The sequence below is a fragment of the Acanthochromis polyacanthus genome, chromosome 6 (genome assembly GCF_021347895.1).
Source record: "Acanthochromis polyacanthus isolate Apoly-LR-REF ecotype Palm Island chromosome 6, KAUST_Apoly_ChrSc, whole genome shotgun sequence".
Taxonomy (NCBI): Eukaryota; Metazoa; Chordata; class Actinopteri; family Pomacentridae; genus Acanthochromis; species Acanthochromis polyacanthus.
The window spans coordinates 35,582,547-35,603,386 of NC_067118.1; the positions used below are offsets into that span (position 1 = coordinate 35,582,547).

General features: G+C 43.6%; 1 protein-coding gene across 5 annotated transcripts in view; it reads left to right on the forward strand.

Moving 5' to 3' along the window:
- The first annotated feature begins 956 nt into the window (after nt 1–956).
- The window catches only part of LOC110949624 (neuron navigator 1-like), an 83,438-nt gene continuing 63,554 nt past the window's right edge, over nt 957–20,840 (forward strand). For 2 of the 5 annotated variants that reach the window (XM_022191771.2, XM_051949041.1), the window contains exons 1-3: nt 6,718–6,973; nt 7,896–7,987; nt 17,581–18,405. In XM_022191771.2, coding sequence (XP_022047463.2) covers nt 6,786–6,973; nt 7,896–7,987; nt 17,581–18,405 — 1,105 coding nt within the window. In that variant the 5' untranslated portion in view covers nt 6,718–6,785. Of the gene's footprint in view, nt 1,121–6,104; nt 6,974–7,895; nt 7,988–17,016; nt 17,343–17,580; nt 18,406–20,840 lie in introns of those variants that run through there. The other 3 variants (XM_022191774.2, XM_051949040.1, XM_051949042.1) reach the window with 3 other exon arrangements.

The window sequence follows — 20,840 nt, forward strand, 5'->3', positions numbered from 1 at the left end:
TCTAAGAGCAGATGGTTGCAAACAGTGTCTGAAAGGATGAATCTGTTCAGAGTGGTATCACTGTCAGGAGCGCAGCGCAGAGAGTGAAGAGAGAGAGGTTAACAGACAGATAGGGAGAGCTTAAATGGGATGAGGGGGGGGAGTGCTATAACCAGGGGTGACATGATCGGCCTGAGTCACTGTTATAGGGGCCGTGGGACTCGGTGCTGTAGTGTGTGGTACATCTGAGAAAGATCAGCTGAGAATGTTGGATGATGTGGAGGAGAATGGAGGCAAATTGTTTGTACACACATGGCGTTATTTATGTTGTTGGTAGTCTGGTTATACTCCGTAATGGGCAGTTTGTGGGTGCATGTGTTTGTGCCGCTATCCCGGCTTCTATAAAAAGTACATGTGGAGCAGACGTGTTGTTTGGCATGCTTTTTTTTTTCCCTGTGTACTGAGTGATTCACACACTCTGTAGAAACATCGCCTGCTGTCTCCTTCATGTGGCTGATTTATACAGCGTTACAAACATTGTAACCTCATTTTTTTTGGTCATATTTGTGTTTTCAGTTGAAATCAGTGCTTCCTCTAAGTGCATAACATGACATCAAAACAGTTTCACCACATTGCAGTTCAGATCTGTAGAAACAAGGATTTTACTTGTTTTATTTTTCCCACGTTGTGGCATCTTTGATTATGACAGAATATGTGTCATTGCACGTCACTGTAAGCCAGAAAGATTTCCAACTGGGTCACTGACTCACGATAGCATAAACGGTCTTCAGTTCATTGTTTCAAAAGACTTTTGTCTGTCTGTGTGTATGAGAAAGTTTGTTTTTTCTGTCATAAGATGAGAACTCTGATTCCATCAAAGAAAGTGACTTTGAAAATGAGTCACCTGGCCACGGGCGCTACTGATTGGCTGAACAAGTCATTCCTGTTTGTCACAGCTTCCTGTCTTGGTGAATGGTGAGTTGTTGTGGACCAATGGGAGAGCAGCGGTGAGGATGCAACCGTGATCCAGGAAAAAACAGCCCATTGTTCCTGGGACGTCGGAGAAGTGTGACCTCCCTCCTGCCGGCTCTGCCTGCTCGGCCTAACAGCACACTGAAGGACTCAGGACTCCCATTGACAGGCAAGATACTCATGTGATCTTATGCATTTCATCTTGAGCAGTTCATCAGGTTCAGATATTGTTGTTTTAACGATTTTGGGATTTGTTTCTAGAAAAAATGCCTTTCCAGGAATCCTATTTTTACATTTTAGTGCTTTTGTACCACTGGGTGTCACTAGCGCATTATATTGTGAGCTTTGATGATACGTTGTTGATGTTGTTTTGGCTGCTGTCATTACGGAGGTAATTACACTTATTTATTGTAGCTTCCAGACTGGGTGACACACACACTAAAAAAACAGGCCCTCCTAATGTCCTTCAGTTCAGACAGAGAAGCCTGTGTTTCCACCTCATGTATTGATTTTGTGATGAGTCAGAGGGTGTTCATCACAAGGCTGAGCATGTGTGTGAAAGAGAAAGAGGGTATACATGTTTCTTTGATCAGACGTACAGTAACTGAGTTTAGCCAGAGGCTGTCATGAGACAGAGGAGCTAAAACAGTGTAATGTTATTACAAAGTTTAAAGCGAACATCAAATACTGGCTGCCACAGTAACCTTGTTTTTCCTCTGCTTTAGGAGAGTACATACCTGATACTGCCATCTTTCATGACAAAAGTAAAGCTGCTTTAATCAGCTCATGTGCTTTACCTCCTGGGTGTATGAGGAGGCAGAACTGAATTAAAAAGAATAGAAGTGGAGTGAAAGGCAGTGTCTTACTGTTGCAGTTTCAGAGAATATCCAGCAGATGTCGGCCCCATCCAGGCTGAATGACTGGCTGGACTGTAGCCAGATGCTGTCTGCTGTGATTCATCCACACATTTGCTCACTTGTAACACATTTAGTGAAATTTTAAATGCTTTTATGTCATGTTTGAGTGAAGTGGTGTTGGCACATTACGATGTTCTGACCTCAAGCAAATTGCCTTTTACTTCTTCTAAAAGCTGTATTCAATATCTTCAGGGTTTTTCTGTATCTGTTCATTTCACAGAACGACTAATCAATGTTAAATCATGTCATCAACAGTGAAGCTCACATTTAGTTTTAAACCAGTATTGACTGTTAATTGATTATTTGTTTGAGTAACTCAGTACAGCTGTGAAAACTGATTCATTGCTTAACGATGTGAGCCCTTCCACCGGCGGATTTGAAATCCATGTTTTTCTTTTAAATAATCACCAAAAATGCACCATTTGTAAAAACCAAAAACTGTAAAAACTGAGAGAATTGTCAGATTTTTAATGTTTCATGTGTGATGGATTGGAAAAATAACCAAATATGAGCTAGAATTAATTTTAATTCTATATGTCTCATTCAGAAAACATGCAAAAATAAAACATTTGCAGATACAATAAACAAACAAAAAACCTTCACTCATCACAACTGAGCAGTCAAGACTGACTCAGCTGTGACCAACAGCCATGTGACAAAAAAATTCAAACTTTTGAGGTTGTTAACTGCAGACTGTGGTTACAAAGAGCTAAATGACTGAGACATACAACATACTCAATCAATTAAACAAATGTAACATGGCTCAAAAAATGTGTAGAGATTGAACAAATGTAAGTAATCCTGGTTAGATAGCCTACCTATAGTATGTTGAACCTCTATATTCCCCATAGTGTAGATAACACCTGTGGCTACTTGGAAAAAATGTTATACCTGATTATTCCTTTAAAAAAGAATTAAACCAATAAAGGCTTTCAACTTTCCTGTAGTGGTTTCATGAATTAGGGCATTATACTTTTTCCATACAGCCTTAGAAGGTATTTTTGAGGTCATTGCACTGTTAGTCGTGGTTGTGTAGATTCTATAGGAATGTAGGATTTTATATTGCAGTAAAAAATAAGCCAACACTCAGAGAAACTGCTTCTGTCACCTAAAAATGTCCAAAGAAATCTTAGTTTTAGCTTCTTTTATCTCTTTTGGTTGTTAACTGTTTCAAAACATTCACTTTCATGTACTATGTACTCTGGGAAATTGAGATTTTTACTGTTTTGTGATGTTTTATGGCCGAGCTGATTTATGTATTTCTCATAAAAATAACACCAATACACTAATAAATAGGGAAAACAAGCAACCTTAAATACTTGCCCCACCTTTTTTCTTTAGCATAAGGCTTAAACTTTCCTTAAACCAACTGAAAAAGTCAGATTTCTTACATATTTGCTGTGGATGTTTAAATACCTCAAACCTTTTATAGTCCCCCATTCCTGCACATTCTATAAATGAACAGATTTCTGTATCCAGACAACTTGCAGGCGGTTAGACCTAGCGTGAAAGACTGATCAAAGCAACATTCCAACTATTGTAAATGTACTTATGCAACAGGATGGTACAGAATGATCCTTCAAACTTGCACAGAGTCTAAACACATGATCAAGAGAACACATCCATACGCTGTAAAATATGTTGTAACAACTCATTTGTAAAGGAATCAGCCCTAACATTGATTTCACAATTTTTCACAGGCTTGAAGTTGTTGCTTTCACTCAGCAGAATCATCTCACTGTTTGCTATTTCTCTGTTATCTTTCTCACTTACACACAGACACCAGTCTCAGCAGATGAGCCTCTGTGTGTTGTTATGTGGGGATGCTGCAGTAACAGCATGACCCCGGCGTATCCCCCTGGAGAAGCCAATCTCCATACTGATAGACAGAGGGCCAGACTGCACCTGTGCTCCGCTGCTCCTGGAAATCCTAGCAGGACTCGTATCAGACGGAGAGAAACTCTGATGCTTATTGGTGTCTGGACCTCCCAAGAGGGAGAAAGAGCGAGATGGGGGTTTATAGGAATGAGGAGGGGGAGGAATTTAGGGAGAGAAAGGAGGATGGATGATCACATCTGTCTCTGTTTACCCTCCGCTGCTGTGCAGGTCTTCATTAGCATCAGTCAGCGAAGATGGAGCGCTCATCCAAAATACCTGGAATCTCTCCATTTTCTGTGCCAATATACTCGATGTTATGAGTAAGTGGAAGGAAGGTCTCCCACTCAAAAGAGAATCTGCCCTTTCTTTTATGGAAAACTGAAAAGGTTCTCTTCTTTTGAGTTTATTGAGCTGAATAGTCAAATTTTCTCTGCTGCAAAAGTACAGACATGCTCCTTAGACTGCTGGAGAAATGCGTGTGTGTGTGTGTGTGTGTGATCCACATGACACTGTGTGCAAGTCTGCGATTAGATGCGCTGCGAAATAATCCAGCATTTTATCCTCACGACTTTGACGGCTTAATCTGATACATCTCTGCTTTACTAAAGACAGCTTCCCAAGAAATCTTCAGGCATGAGATTTGATGCTGTTTAAGACAGGGCAAGCAGGGTTAAGCACTAAATCTCAGTATTTCTGAGTGTGTGTTTAATTATAATGATTAAAACCTATTAGGACTTTCTTTATCCGAGTGCTGAAATAGAAAAGAATAAAGAAAATGTACAATGAATTTAAACATCTATGTATATTTCAATGTATATATATACAGTACTGTTAGTTTGAATGCTTTCAAAAATAATGCCATTAATACATTTCATATGAAAATTACTTAACAGATTAGATAAAATCATTATTTCCAAGGTATAGTTGCACAAAATTTTTCAAGGTAATTGGTAGATCTGTTGTTCTCAACATCTTAGAGAGCTTTTTTTTTCCGACTTGGCTGTCTTGGTTCTGTCTTTGTGACATCTCGGATTGATTCCATGATGTTTCTTGGCTCTGTGGGAGCCATAAAATCTGCTGCAGGACTCTTTGTTGTTCTTGTCACTGAAATTGTTTATGACTGTGACTGTATGTTTAGGATCATTGTCATGCAGCAGAATGACTCTGGGACCGATCAGCTCGCCCTGATGGCATTGTGATGAACACAAACCCCTGAAAGTGCCTTACAGCTTAAACACATGGAATTGTGATTTCATTTACAATTATTTATATCTGATTCAAATCAGAATTTAAACAAAAACCACTCAATAATAGACTCAGTAGTGATATATAATATAAACTGTAAATTATTAACAGTAAAATTCATGAAAAATAAATCTCCAATTGAAGTAAAATAATGGGAGAAAATGTTCACTTTCACAAGTGAATCAGCTTGACCTCACTTCTCCTCCTCCTGTTAAAAGCTTTCCATGCTAGAATTTGACTTGAATGCAAAAAAAGCACAACGAAAAGTGTATATTTACATATCATTAACATGTCAAAATTATAGGTTCGGTTTAACAGAAAGCTGCCATGTGCAATTCTGACATTTTGTGAGGGAGCTCAGACTGAGATATTTTCCTCTTTTTCTCCCTCCCTCCCTGCCTCTTTTCCAACCTCACCACCTCCTGCCTGCTTTCCCTCCAGCAGAGCAACGCGAGGCAGTAAAGTTATATGACAGTTCATGAAAAGTTTCACTTGATCAGCATTCACTGTGGTTTGCATAGAAGAGTACGAATGATCTCAAGCAGACTTCCTTTGAGACATCGAAGCGGAAAGCAAAAACTGTGACTATCTGGAGTCAAAGCGAATCAGGTGAGGATGATCACATACTTCATCTGAAGCTGTAATACATGAAGAAAGCAGTAGTGATTATGGATGTGAATTGACTGGGTGGAGGACAGTAGGTATTTGAGAATACTGTGTTCTGAAATCAGCTGGTAGATTTTCCTGTGAGCATCTGTCTGTGTTTGTGCGTGAAGCTGTTTTTGCATTTCGAACTCTCACCAGGCAAATTTGATTTCTTAGGCGCTCCTTGCCTTGCTGAAAATAAATCCAACTCGTGGTTTACCATGACTCAGTTTGTCATATGGGCACGAGCTGCACTACTTAGCTCTGTGTCAGGAGGAGAAAATTCTGGTTTGTCTGATTAATCTCTAATAGAACTTTAACAGAGTGTAACTAACCTCTTAATGGATAACTAAATTTTTTTTGGAGGTTCATGGTTAATGGTGTCATACTGTTGTTGTGGTTATGCTCTGATAGTTACACACTCATGTCAACTTTTTGATGTTGCTCTCCTCGTGTCTCTTCATTTAGGTCAGAATGAGTGGGGGAGTTAACGTGAAGTCAGCCGCCCGTGGACCTCCCTCATCAGGAATCCCTCTTCCCCGCAGCCTGCTGCCCTCCTCTCCCAAAGCAGATCCCCGCCGCCGGGCCAGTGATCTGCCCCGGCCCTCAACGCACACTCCCAAACACACACCCACGCACTCGCCTTCACTCTGCCCACGAAACTCCAGCATCGCCGGGCCTCCCTCCAGGGATCCGCTGAGAGATGCCAGCTTCAAAAGTCAGCTCTTCCAGCGGACTGGAGCTCTCCCAACACCCCAGTTATCACGCTCTGCCTATAGCAGCCCACTGAACCAACGCAAAATACAACCACCGATACACTCCAAAGACACACTGGATCTGGGAAAACCTGCAACCTCACAATACCCAAATGATGGCAACTGCAACAGAAGCACTTTCACCAATAAGAACCAAGCATGGGGAGCCAGCAACCTGCGTCCACCGCTTCATGTCAGGAGAGGAGACAACTCAAACACTGTTACCCAGGCAGTTAGTGATAGAATAGCGGGGAGAGCGGAGGAGCCTTCAGAAAACCACCAACCCCAGCCCACTGTGCTGAACAACGGTAACATTCGGCCTGCTCTTGCTCAATCAGGCTACGAACATGCCATCAGAGGTCAAAGTGACTCCACCAGCCAATCAGATGAGGAGATGGGGACACCTGAAGACAACAGTCCGGCCTCCTCTCCTGATGATCTGCTGCTGCCTCCCATCACCTTCACCATGCCAGTAATGTCCAAAACATTTGCTGATAAGCAGAACCTACACAAGGAGGATGCATCTATGGAGACACACATGCCCAAAGTCAACATGGCTACCGTGGCTCCCTTCAGCTACAGGTAAGGGGTCTGCACTCACACACATACAAAAATTTATCTCCACATAAGCCCTCATTCATAAGCCCCATGTAATTATCATATTTCTCTCCTCATGATCCAACTCTCTCTATACACTTTGACTCCCACTTGTGATGCCAAAGACCTGCCCAGAGGCCGATTGTGGCCATTTCCATCTAATTTCAGGCTTTTATATCTCTTCCAGCGAAGCATTTGTGCACACACACACACACACACACACACACACACACACACACACACACACACACACACACACACACACACACACACACACACACACACACACTTGAAGTTTTCTGGAGCAGAGTTGATTGTTAAAGTCCTCTTGACAGCCTCTGGGCTGACTCGGTATACTGTTGTTCTCCTTCTCTCTCACACACACACACACACACACACACACACACACACACACACACACACACACACACACACACACACACACACACACACACACACACAGTCTCTATGTGGGATAAAAACAAGAAAACAGTCAATCTGGTTTTGTTTTTTTAGTTTAAACAAAATGACAGCGTTATAGTGTCTGATGTGTGCTGTTGAGGGGTTTATGATGCTTTTGTGAAGTAAATCAAACCATGAAGAATAGAAAATTACAACAATGTTTTCATTGAATGCACAGTGTACAATGATTGATGTAAAAACATCTAAGAGAAAACATGTTTCCATTTATATTGTATTTCTATTATTATGGTGGAATTATACACAGTGTCTTGTGCACTTGTGTATGTGTGATTTTACCAGTTTTATGGAAATTACTGTGATAGTCATAGTCCCTTTTCTTCTGCTGCCAGTCAAAGTAGCTGCTGTGTTTGATTTTAACGATATTAAAGAGATTTGCATGTTCCCTGACAGATATGTGATGGTTGTGTTTCTGATGCGTTGACAGGTTCCAGGCACAGGAGAGGGATTTTTCAGTGGACGAACTCAGTGATTGCTCTTCTGGATCAATAGAAGTCTGCTGTGATGACCTAACGCCAGGTTAGACACACTCAGTCATGAGCACATTTCACATCAGGTTTCATCCCTCTCAGTCTCCTCAGCTGAACCAAACTTGGTCTGGTTTATTCTGCACCGTTAGTCAAGAAGCGAAGAACCCTTTTGGCAGGTACGGCTGATGCCTACTTTCTGGCAGCCAGACGTATTTACAGCAAAAGCCTCATAAATGGCGTCAGACAGTACATGCCAGCGGCTGACCTTTGGGTCTCATTGTGGAACCTGAATAGAGTCAGTCAAGATGAAGGGACAACCATTCTTTGTCCAAATGTGTGTCTGTCATGCTGCAACTTATCAGGCCTCAGGAGCCATGTCTGGAGTTAGGTGGTGGAATTTTATGTGTGTGTGTCTCAGCCCGGGGCTCTGCTGACTGTTGTGGTTCCTCTTGATGAAGAGATGGAGCAGAGAGATGGGCTCAGGATGTTAAGATGAAGGACGATGACAGTGGTGATGTGGGTCAGTAATGGGATGAAATGGGGCACTTCTCCACTCGCTGCCAGGCACTATTATACACACATTGATTTCAGCTTCATCCAAGAGCTGTTGAGGAGTTTGAACCCTTCCTCCCCTCTCTCTTGCACTTCTTCTTTTTCCAGCTTCAATGACCTAAAAAGTCACAGTCCCAGCATGACCCCCCCTCCCTGTCCCACTCCTGTGGCTTTGAGTAATGGCTCGCTCTGTACCCACAGCTACAGTCATGCGTTGTCGTGGCCATTGTGAGTCTAGGGATGTGAACGTGCTTCAGAGATATGACTATCAGTGGCTTAGTGAGTCACTCTTTTTGATGTGGTGACAGTTGAATAGCAGGGGATTGACTGCCAAGCTTTAAAATGTGCTGGCCAGAGTTAGTTTGTGTGAAGCTTGAAGAGCAAAAAATCTCTCCTGCTTATACACATAGGTAGAATATGTACAGTGTAGTTAGAAAAAATGCACCGGTTGTATGTTTTCAGGGTAATCCTGCATGTTGAGTTATAATATGAAAAAGTGGCACTGATTTCCCAGTGCTGTTTTCCAGTTTTTGTGTTGCTCTTACATACTGGGTAAACACTGTGGGAATCATAATCCTTGTTATACAGACTGAAGGACGTGGTCTTATTGAAAGAGTTTATGACATGTATATAAATAGATACAGTTCCTGTGCTGTTAATCTATTGTGAATGTGCAAACTCTCAAATGAAAGCAGCTACAATCCATATTTTAACCAGTAGAGTGGTGCCAGTGATAGCGCAGTCTGTTTGGTCAATATGCTTTGTTGTTTGACCTGCAAAACTGATAGCATCCCTGTCAGGCTCATTTGGACATTATGTTTGTGCGAACAGACTAAACTAAGATGATACCTAAGCATTTAGCTGTAACTGCCACAGTTTGCCATTTTGCAAAGACCAGACCATGTTGGTTTGTGGAAATGATTGTTAGGGGTTTGGTTTTTGTTGTTGTTTTTGTAGATGAAATACAGCAAAGATGGTTTTTAGAAGGCTGCCTCTGGCTGTCAGTCAGACATATCTAAGTTGGTTTTAAGTTGTTCAAATGGCCATAAAATAAGAAGAGGACAAAAACAAACCAAATCTGAAGTCTCTCTTTTAAAAAGAGAAGGTAAAATTATATATTCAAGACCACAGGCATCAATCCAGAAACACAAATTGATCCCCCCCATTGCTGTCCTCTCAATCAAATAGTTCTGCTATCCTGTTTGTACAAAATTCAAATTACATTTAACAGATGTTCATCTTGCCGGAGTTATTTGTTTTCTTGAAGCAGCTTTTCTGTCCAGACACAGCTTGGAACGAAAAAGGACGCGATGCACAGAGAGAGAGAGAGAGAGAGAGAGAGAGAGAGACAATACAGAAAACAAAGGATCATAAAAATATATTGTGCCCTTAAGAAATGGTGAAAGCTGCTGCTCTCCACTGTAGAAATCTGTAATGAATTCTCTCCAGAAGCTCCACAGTTGCCGTTGTCTACTTAATAACTTCACTGCACATGGAAAACATATCATCTTAGGACATCTAATTGTTGTTGTTTTTTATTATTATAACTGTTTGAACATATAACACAAGCCTTAACGTTATAGCTCCTTTTTTTGCTCATCTGGCCCGTCTGGCTACCAGAATAGAGTTCCTTGCAAATAAAACCTTTTAAAACCTTTTTTGGAGGTTTCGGCCAGCTGTTTGTGGAAAAGGGGGGGATGGGAAGTGGTGGTGGACCTGCCCCAGTCTTAAAGCATTCTGGCTGTCTTGGGGCTATGGTTGTGGCCTTGTAATTGGTCCCTAGCTGACGTTAGGAACAGAACTAAAGTGTCTTAGGCTCTTCTGAAGCTGCATTTACATGGAGGGTGGGCTGACACTGTAATAACTGTAATTTAGCGAGCCGAGGAAGGGCGGGAAATGGGTTGGAAGGCAAAGTTTGAAGCGGTGGAAGTAAGAAAGAGTGAGAATGGTGAGTGTAGAAAAGAGAAGGCCAACGGGGTCAGTGGGCTGATGGGTTTTGTTTTATGCAAAGGAGGACAGAGAACAAACATGAGATGTGTGCCTGGAGATGAAAAGACAGATTGAACGTCGGTTAAATATTTAAAATCAGTTGGCCCTCACGAACACACAACAAGGCCAAATTCTGATCTGATTTGTGACTATCGTAGGATTCATTTTCCTTAAATGTAACGTTTTCCATATGCTTGCACTCACAGATTAAATCAAGGGTAACATAATCAGCTCCTCCATTTACTATCTGAGACCCTAATGAAGACCTGAACATTTAATGTGACTGAAGGACCATGTGGTCTTTCAATTAGACCACAGACCTCCTGACCTTATTGCTCTCCAGAGAGGTGTATTGAGCACAAATTCGAATCTGAGTGCGTGTGTGTGTGTGCGCTGATGTATGCATGTGTGACAGTACACAGATGGTGTTTGAAAGATAAATGTGATGTGGACTGAGTATCATTTTTCATCTCCCAGCAAGGGTACGGCCCTTCAACTCCCCACGGACACTCTAAAAGTCTGTCAGTACACACACACGGTAAAGATCATAATTTACATTTGATGGAAATATACCGTTAATAAGGATATGAAATGCCATACAGTAAACCACAAAAATTAAATTAGCCTAAAAATTAGAAGGACAATCCAGGTTGGGATAAATTCATTATTTTCAAACAAATGGACGTCTGTTCCTTTGAAACGACCACATTGTCTGTTTTCATAATGTGTTTCTTAGGGCAACCCAGTAATGCAATTCAGCAGTCAGGCAGTAACTTGTTTTAGCAAACAGTGTAATATTCATTACACAGGAAAATGTTTCTGTGATGTAGAAAGATTAAATGTTTACTGAATCTGAATTCAATTGCGGTGAGGTAGTGCAGCATTTATTTTACTTAAATTCTTAGTTATGTTGTTATTCCAGAGCCATGCAGTAATCTGATCAAACAAATAATTTCATAATATATTTAATTTTGTAATTTGGATCATGTGTTAGTCATTTTAAAACTATCAATAAACCAGAAATGCTGTATATGCCTTTATTTTCTTTTTAACCTCATACAGAGGGGTGTCCTACATACCACACTGTCTTTAACCCTCTTTTGGAGAAATTAATTCTGAAAACCCTTGGTGGTTTTTACTTTTCAACTAGCAAAAAGCAGGGAAATCTTTAGTAATGAAGGTATGAAATCAGCTTGCCATTTGTAAATGCCACGCTTGCCATCCCCTTAATGCCCTGGGATAGTCTAGTGAATACCACTTTGATAACCCCGACCGCATCCACTCTTAGATAGTGTGTAATCCTCTTTGGCCAATCTAATCAGGGAGGCATATGCTGAGTTGGCACTGGACAGTCATGAGTGGTTTAGTAGCTTTAGGAAGATGATCAGATATAAGAATGGACTAGATTAATGCCCACCCTTATCACCAGGAGTGCGGCAGTAATCACTATTTATGGTTTAATGTTGTGCCCTGCTGTATATTTGACCTTACCTTTTGACTTGTTCTGTACTCTAGTCTTGTGTCAGCTAGTGTGGTGGCCCAGTTATTTCTGTTGGGGTTTGGTGGAGAATGCCTATTTTAAATATTTGCCTCATCCATACATGAGCGAAAAAAGGCTCACGTGCATTTATACATGTGAATAAACATGTAAAAATTCACTCAGACACGCAGAGAAGCTTCTCCTTCTGCCATACATACCACCGGTCTGGTATGGAAATGCACCAAGACAGTTGTTGCCACCTCCTCCTGTCTCCTCTTCTTCTTTCTCAGTCTCTCACTCCCCCAGGGGCATTTTCTTACAACGCAGGAGGGCACGCAGTAATGCAAAGCTGCATTACAGTGCAGCAGATAAAGGAGGAGAGAATGGAGGGTGGAGGTGAATTGAGGAATGGCTCAATGAATGCACACTCAAGATCCTTCTTGACCTGCGGGGTGACTCCCAACCAGGGAGTAGAGTTAAATCATTCATCTGTGTAACCTCTCAGTGTGGGACCACACACACAGGAACGGAGTCACAAAGACATCTATCTGTCAAAATTAATAACTCATTGAGAATCGAGCACACACTCAGATACCAGAAGATACACACATACAGCGTGAATAGGATGCATGTTGTTCACATTTGTATTTTTTGACTCAGACACTACTGTACATTTTCCTACAACAGCAGTTTGTTTTTAGCAGCAGAAGCACAAGCGAACACACACTTATACACGCTGATGATCCATCGCTGCCGTATGCACACCACGCTGTAACCAGGCAACCACTCTCTGCAGCAGAGCATTGTGGGATACCCCTGGGAAGTGTGCTGAGAATGTCAACACTGAGGTGCCTGTGAGGGTGCGTCTACAAAGAGCGATACCTTATAAAACACACACACACACACACACACACACACACACACACACACACACACACACACACACACACACACACACACACACACACACACACACACACACACACACACACACAAGAGATTCATTCTTTCTACATATTTTAAGACTCTCAGGATGGCAGTGGATGTTTTTGAGCTCTCAGCTGGTGTGTGATTCATGATGAGTGGGTGACGTTCACCCTGGGAGAGAATGGTGTTTTTGTTGGATTAACATTTGCGCCTCCGGAATCGGGAGTTAGCAGGACCGATGCACTCACACTGTTGTCACTGATAGCTGATTTGTCCAAATGCTTAAGCCACTGACTCATGCTATGCATCATCAGTACTTGGTGAGGACCACCACAGAAGTGTCACTGTGGAAAAACTGCCGCTCTTACTCACACATCCAGTCTTAACTTACACCAGAAAGCCATGTACTGTATGTACTCATCAGATTGCCGCCTCAGTGTTTTGTGTGTAAACAGGACATTAATAGCAATGTCATTGTGTTTGTACAGCACCAACTAACTGTGACTGTGAGCCTTCCCTTGTGTATAAGTGTGTCATAGTCTGGTATTCTTCATTGTGTCCTGTAGACCCCATGCATTAGCGTGTTAGCGGACGTAAGGAACCTTAGCAGTGTCGAGGCAGTGAGGCAGGATATCCCCCCTCTGTCTTACGGGCTTCCTTTGCTCCTCTGGCTCACATGCAAAGATCCTTCCTCACCCATCATCTTCCTCCTCCTCTCACTTTCCTCATTGCGCTGTTTTCTGAGTTACAATTTCACGTTCTTAACGTTCTTTCTTACTTTTTCCTCACCAGTAGCATCTATCTTTCATGCTGGTGGCCCTAGCTTGTCCTGATTTGCTCTATTTTTCTTCATCTTCTGTTCTCAGTTGCACTCACACTCGTCATTTTCTTTCACACTTGTCTCATCTTTAGAACAATTTTTTTTGCCCATGTATTTGCACACAAAAAAAAGGCACAACAAGGAACCAAGAGGGAGTAGGTGAAAGTGAGAAGGCATGCCATCTGCTTCGTCGAATGGGAACCACGTCTCTTCAAGTTTAAGGCGATGTGATACAATTAGTTACATCCAAAGCTGCAGCGCTTTCCTCCTTTCTCACAGTACTTTTCCTTTCAAAGCTGGAGACCTTGTGTAACCTTGTTAACATGCATATAATGCACCGCACAGTGTGTCCAAGTGTGTGTCCCGCTGGCTGCTTCACATGACTGCTCCGTCGAAATATAGTGGTGAAGTTGTTCCAAACTGTTTAGAGATGCTAGGGCAAATATACTCATGCAAAGCAGTGAGACACTCTGTGCCTTTCTGCCTGTCTGGTCTGTTTCTCTCAGCCGCTATTTGACTCTGTGCTTTCAATCTACCCATTCATCCCTGTATCTCTTTTTACCTGTCTCCTTAACTTTGCTTAAAAGTGCCTTTATGTGTGAATGGAGCTGTTTTCTTGTCATCGAAGCATATTTCCCAAGATTTCAGTGGTCAGCCCACAAACACAGTATCAGACACACACACATACCCATACTTCTATAGCACATTGAATGTATGAGGCTGCTATGTGCTGAACGTGTAGGCTAATATCAAGCACTGGCACTCATCGCATTCTGAAACTGCCAGCGTCTTTGAAGCCTGGCCAGATTGCTCAGGTCAGTCAGCCACCCTGCACAGACTGCAGTGTGTGTCTAGAGTTCGAGAGAAACTAAGTGGAAATAGGAGAGAATATACAGTATGTTTACACCAGCCATATATTAAAGTGAGTGGACTGCAGAGCCAGAGAGACGAGTGCTGGAACAAACAAGGTGCTGTGTGTTGCCAACACTTAACGTGTGTGTGTGTGTGTGTGTGTGTGTGTGTGTGTGTGTGTGTGTGTGTGTGTGTGTGTGTGTGTGTGTGTGTGTGTGTGTGTGTGTGTGTGTGTGTGTGTGTGTGTGTGTGTGTGTGTGTGTGTGTGTGTGTGTGTGTGTGTGTGTGTTCAAGAGCACTGAGGCGTGTCTTTGCCCCATGCGCATCTGTGCACCACACAGACCTGCCTTGTATGCGGTCACTCGCTTTTGACTAACCTTAATCCCTCATCAGGGAGGTATAAGAGCTGACGTATAGCACCTATTAGCCTTAAATTACATCCCTAACCCCAACTACTGGTCTGCTACCAGACCCCAGAGCCCCCATAACTGTCACCACACAGCTCTGGCTTCAGTGTGGTATAACCACCTTAACATTGGCTCTTTATTAAAGGTAGCTGCTTCTATTTAATGGCTGTGGCCTTTATACAATAAAACAGCCAATGCATGTCTGTGTTTTTGTCTGTACTCAGCTTCTGTATTACACACACTCATTCAACCCCAAATTGATGTTAGACTGGCGGTAAGCGTGCTGTGTGTGCACCTTAATGCATGTCGTTGTCATTTTTTAGGTTCAGTCGGCGCCGGTTTGGGTACTGTTGAAAAATGGGCAGTTTTTAAAGCACTTCTCTAATATTGAGTGCTGAATGTGAGCAAACAGGACATTGCTTGTTTTCACTCTCTGTTAGCGTCAACTGATTTATGCAAATGTAACAGAAAGCAGCCTGCTTGTTTTAATACTGCTTTGCCGCCTGATATCATCATAGCTGCAGGCAATGCTGCTTGCAAACAAGAGGAAAGTGAAGTACAGTTACGGTTATGCGCCCATTCCGAAAACACTCCACCAGCTACAAAACCAGTCTGAAGACAGGATGCATTAATACTCAAAAACAATTTTAATGCTAACGGTTTGTATTGATTGTTAATGGGTCATGATGGACTTGATGATGGCTCATTTTATCCCCCGTCATCATGGTTACCTGCAATGGAAATTAAGAGACGAGAAATTATGACATCATGCTCTGTCTTTGTCTTGGCTATCAGATCTCAGTTTGTGTGTTAGGAGGAATTACAGGAGTAGATTCTTTTGGAATTTCTATCAGTCAGACAGTGAATAAAGGAAGTAATAGGGAGGATGTGGAGGATATTCCTGTTTCTTGACTGAGATGGGATGTCTTTGCAGGGATGAAATGACGTAGCTGAACGTGCCAGAGCCTAACCGAGTCCCTGGACTGGAGCTTTGGCTTCTCTGGGCCTGTCTCATCAATGTGACACACTCGCAGAGACAGACCCGCGTACACACTCGTACACAGAGACAAAAATATCGACAGCAACACTCATTCACACACACACATGCGCACGTGTGCTTGTTTTAAATCACTGAGGTATCGTAATTGTCCTGCTGACAGATAGACTGACTGAGAATGTGATGAATCTATACCCTGCATGGCCTGTACATCTGTATTAAATAGATGAGAAGGGGGAGGGTGACCTACTGGAAGGAAAGGAAGGGAGGAAATGAGAAAAGAGGGATGGAAAGGTAATAGGTGGCAGGCGGGGGTTACGTGACGTTCATCTGAGGTCTGCTGGCTACTAATTGAAGCACATTTAGTCTCGTTGTGTATGAGGGCCTGGTAAATGTGGATTCTCCTCTGCTAAGCTGATCCTACAGTCACGGCTGTTTTTCAGATAATTTGAATCAGCTTAATCATGGGTGGGCCTCTGGTGATTAGGACACATAAGAAAATCTGAATGTGAATGGGTGAATAGAACAGCTAATGTGATTATGAGTGATGACGGGGTAGAAGTGGGATGGGGTGGAGAGGGGGTGTCTGTATTTTGGCTGCGTCATTTGGTAACTAAGATAAATTGAACAGATGAGCTCATTATAATTCTACTTTCTTTTCTTACTTTTTCCCCCTTCTTTGTTGCGCTTTCTTTTCGAGAAGAGAAAGGGATAAGAACAAAGGGATTAGCTGACAGAAAAAGGATGGGGAGAGTAAAAGGGAAGAGTGATTTGGAGGGAAACCCCTGTTGAAAAGGATGTGCTATAAACAAAAACAGAAGAGAACTGGTGTTGCAACACAGGAACAGGGAAGAGCTGGGTTTAAACAAGATGCTGGTAATTTATCGTCAAGCCCTTATGTTCGCACTCACTGGTGTGCAGCATAACACAGCATCTGCGGTGTGAGTGTGTTGGAGGGAGAGAGAGAGAGAGGGAGGATCAAGCAGTGAATCAGTAAGTGGGAGGAGAGAGAGAGAGACAACAAGAAGGAAGGAGGGAAGGGAAAAAGGAGGAAGAAGGACGGGGAGGGTGAATGAGCCGGTGGGGGTAGAGAGAGCAAACCGGAGAGTGAGGGAGGAGAGAGAAGGAGGAGGAGGGGGGATGTTGCTGTTGCTGCTGCGACTGTTTCTGCTGTCAGTCGGCTGCTGCTTGCCTGGTGAACAGGAGGGAGTACAGAGCAGGCAAGAGGCAGAGGGGGACACGGAGAGAGAGGCTGGTCAGTGCTGTGTTTTATTCTGGCAGCTCTATTGTCATCTGCGTGGCTCGGGGAGCTGCAGACTCGCTGTGAGGGAGTGGATTTAGGCTCTGGACACAGATCTGCAGATCCATGGATTATCAGCAGTGAGTAAGGCTGTCACTCTACTAACCCACTCGTCATTTTCAACACAGGGATGAACCCACAGTCTCGCACTGCGGGGAGTCTGGCTCTGTCTTGAACCAGGGGAAGAGAGGGAGAACAAACCAGACAGTCTTTGTGTGTTTTTTTTCTCTATTTCATCCCTTTCTCCTTCCATTTCTTTCATTCCACCTGTGTGTATTTCAGAGTGTGTCACTGATGCTGTTGCTTGGCTCTCTGCAGGAGGGATGCTGGAGGCTAATGTGGCTAACATTAGCATGACGGCTAAGCCCAGAGAGCTGGACCTCAGGTCTGCGGCTGTCTCCTGCCAGGATCCTCCAGCCCAGGCCATGGCCTCGAGGAAGCCACTGGCCAAGCCCTCTGCTCTGCCTCAGGGGCCCTCACGTCCCTCTGGGTCGGAGCTCAAGGTCTACCGGCCCACCTCTGGATCTATCCCCATTCCAATCCCCAATCCATCCGGGCTCCGGAAGCAGCGGTCATTGAACAACCTGTCTGTGCTCACTGATGCTGAGAAGAAGCTGCATCTGTATCAGTCTCCCCGGTGGAATGATGATACAAGTCGGCCTGGCACTGGGACCAGCAAAGTGGGCCAGAGTAAGACAGGTCAAGCTGGTGGTGGGAGACCGCCACTCTCCCGGACACTTTCAAAGTCAGAACAGTCTCTGTTCCAGGGGAAGCCCAAATCTTTCTGTTCCCCGCCTGTAACTTCTAATGTGGGCAAGCCCAGTCGAATCCCTGCTCCTGGTAAACCACGGGGACCTTATGCTGAGGTCAAGCCCATCAGCAAGGCCTCTGAGGCAGGCCAGAGTGCAGATTCAGACCATGCTGACCACCCAACTAAAGCTAACTCCAATGGAGCTGGGAGTACTGGAACTAATGGCAAGAAACCAGGAGAGAAAGTGAGATCTGGTTCTTTGTCAACGGAGGAAAAGAAAGACAAGAAGGGGATAGAAGGAGAAGATGATAAGAGCTTCCTAAAGGTGGACCCAGAGTTAGTGGTGACGGTTCTGGGAGACCTGGAACAGCTGCTCTTCAGCCAAATGCTAGGTGGGTGTGCTATTTCTGATCAGATTCTGCTATTTTATTGTCACCATTATTGACATTATTTGTACTCACTGAGGAATGGCTGTGTTCACTTGCACATCGGTTCAGTGGGCATGAAATAACAAAAACAAACAGTCGAGCTTGACCGAGCTGAACCACCTGAATATCTCTCCTCTCCACACCCAAACCTTCCCCTCCAGCTCTGACTCTACCAGCAGCATCAACAGTGAATTTTAAATGAGTTCAGTCTCTATTGCAGCAGACCACAATATCTGTGTGTTTTTAAGTGCTTTCCACTATATGATGCTGACAAGCCTTCGTTGGAGGTGGTGAAAGTCTTCTTGTTTACAACACTGTTACGGTCACACATGCTTTGTCTAAATGCGTGAAATTAATTTTCACTGTGTGTATTTGCAAGGATACATGTGCGAGCGGTGTATAAAACAGCTGAAGTAAGCATTTCCAGGGGCTGACGTTGTTTTGTTGTTGATTCATTAGCCAGCGTTGGAGTGTTTTGTCCTTGTCTCATCTGACCCACTGCCACAGTGAGCTAGATTTATATTAACCTATTAACTAGGCCCCGTCTTCTTCTCTCATTATGTCTCTCTTTTTCTGTCTCTACAACAACAGCTCTGTCGGCGTTAGAGAATATTCTAGAATTAAAAGGATTTATCGATATCAAAAGGCAAATATCAACTACTGCATCGTTGTATGCAGCAGTTGGGAGTCTAACTGCATGTTTGTGCCTGTCTGCTGGCCCACACCAAAATCAGCCACTCGTTAATAAAGGCCGTGTGAGTGGGGCTCGTGGGGAGTGTGTTTTGGGTCGGTAAATAAAACGGCTGCATATTGAGCCTGGCTCTGGTCACAGTGGGCCACATATTTAGCCTCGCACCACTCCCTCACACCCCCACCTCACCCCTTCCCCTCCCTCCTCCCCTTCGGTCCCATTGATCTCCGGGCCACTGACAGATGGTCACTATCCACCACACCCCGCATACCTCCTCCCCCCCTGTTACCGGGGGCAACGTGTGGGATGCGAGATGAGCGGGGGGATCTGAGTGGGTGGTGGCATGGGCAGGTAGTGTCGTACGAATGTAGCGGGGCATGTTGTACACACAAAGTTTTAGCTGCTTAGGGTGTGGATGGTGAGACTAATGATTGTAGTTGGTGACTAACAGGTCAAAGCGGGGTTTGAATACGCACCTAACATCCATTATTCATTCATACACACACGCTCTCTGAGAGGCTGTGTTTCTCATTTGCTCATTCTCTTTCTATCCATCCCTCTCAGTGGAAGCAGATAGCATCAGAGAGCGAGTGAGATGGGGAGAGGAGAGTGCAGCAGGTCGTTATATCTGGCTCGATGCAAGGAAGTCATTTTCTGTTCATCATCAAACCCATATCTTCCTCCGTCCCCCTGCGTTTCCTCCGTCTCTCCTCACCGGCCCGCATCCTGCAGCACAGCCCCAAATCATAGCATGCATGACCTCGCTCCTGCAGCCCTCTCTGTGTGTGTGAATGTGCTGTACGTGGTTTATGTGTGTGTGTGTGTGTCTGTGTTTGACCTTGTTCCTTGTTGTGGTGTTGCTGGCCACACCTACGCCTGGCAGCCAGGTAGGGAGGAGGACGGAAAACAGAGCAAAAGAAAGTAGAGGGAAGAACCTGGCAGGAATTCTTGCTGGGAGAAAAGAGAAAAAGCAGGACTTCTAGATGAATGAGTGAGACAAAGGAAAAAATGAAACACTGGAGTAATATAATGGTAACAGTTGTCGACCTAAATTTCTTTCTTGCATCCCAAGTGACCAAATGTGGTTTTGGGCGATTTCAGTTAAACACAACCTGCCAGAGGTTTACACCAGAAACCATAGCAGGTGTGTAGGGTAGTTTAGTGCATATACTCACATGAATTTGTATATGTGTGTGCTGGGGAGAGGTTAATTGTAACTTGCCCTGTAGCTTGCAGCCGTGGGCTCATCCTTTATCGTATCTACTTCTCCATTTCCGATGGGATGCTCGGCTAATTGGTTTCTGCTCCGTGTGCTCTGTCATAGGAAGATAGATTATGGACGTTCAATGCATCATTCCCAGTGATCCACTTCTCCTCTTCCCAGATTCAGTCCTACCGTCTCCTTTTTAGCATCTTAGAGATGTGCTAGCAACGTATTATGCCACGATACAGTATTACACTAAGATAAATCAACCTAAATTTGACCATTGTTATGGAAGCTACATGTCAGTTGTTAGCTACAGGGAGTTAAAAACATGCCTGTGCCTTGTACATGTCATTTTACGTGACATCTGACTGCATGCATTATGACACTGTCCTTTTGAGATTAGCCAACAGGCAAAGATAATGAAGAATGCAACTGAGGGAAGAAAAACCCAAGACAATCAGCAGTGCACTTAAAGGGATAATCCCCCTCCCACACACACAC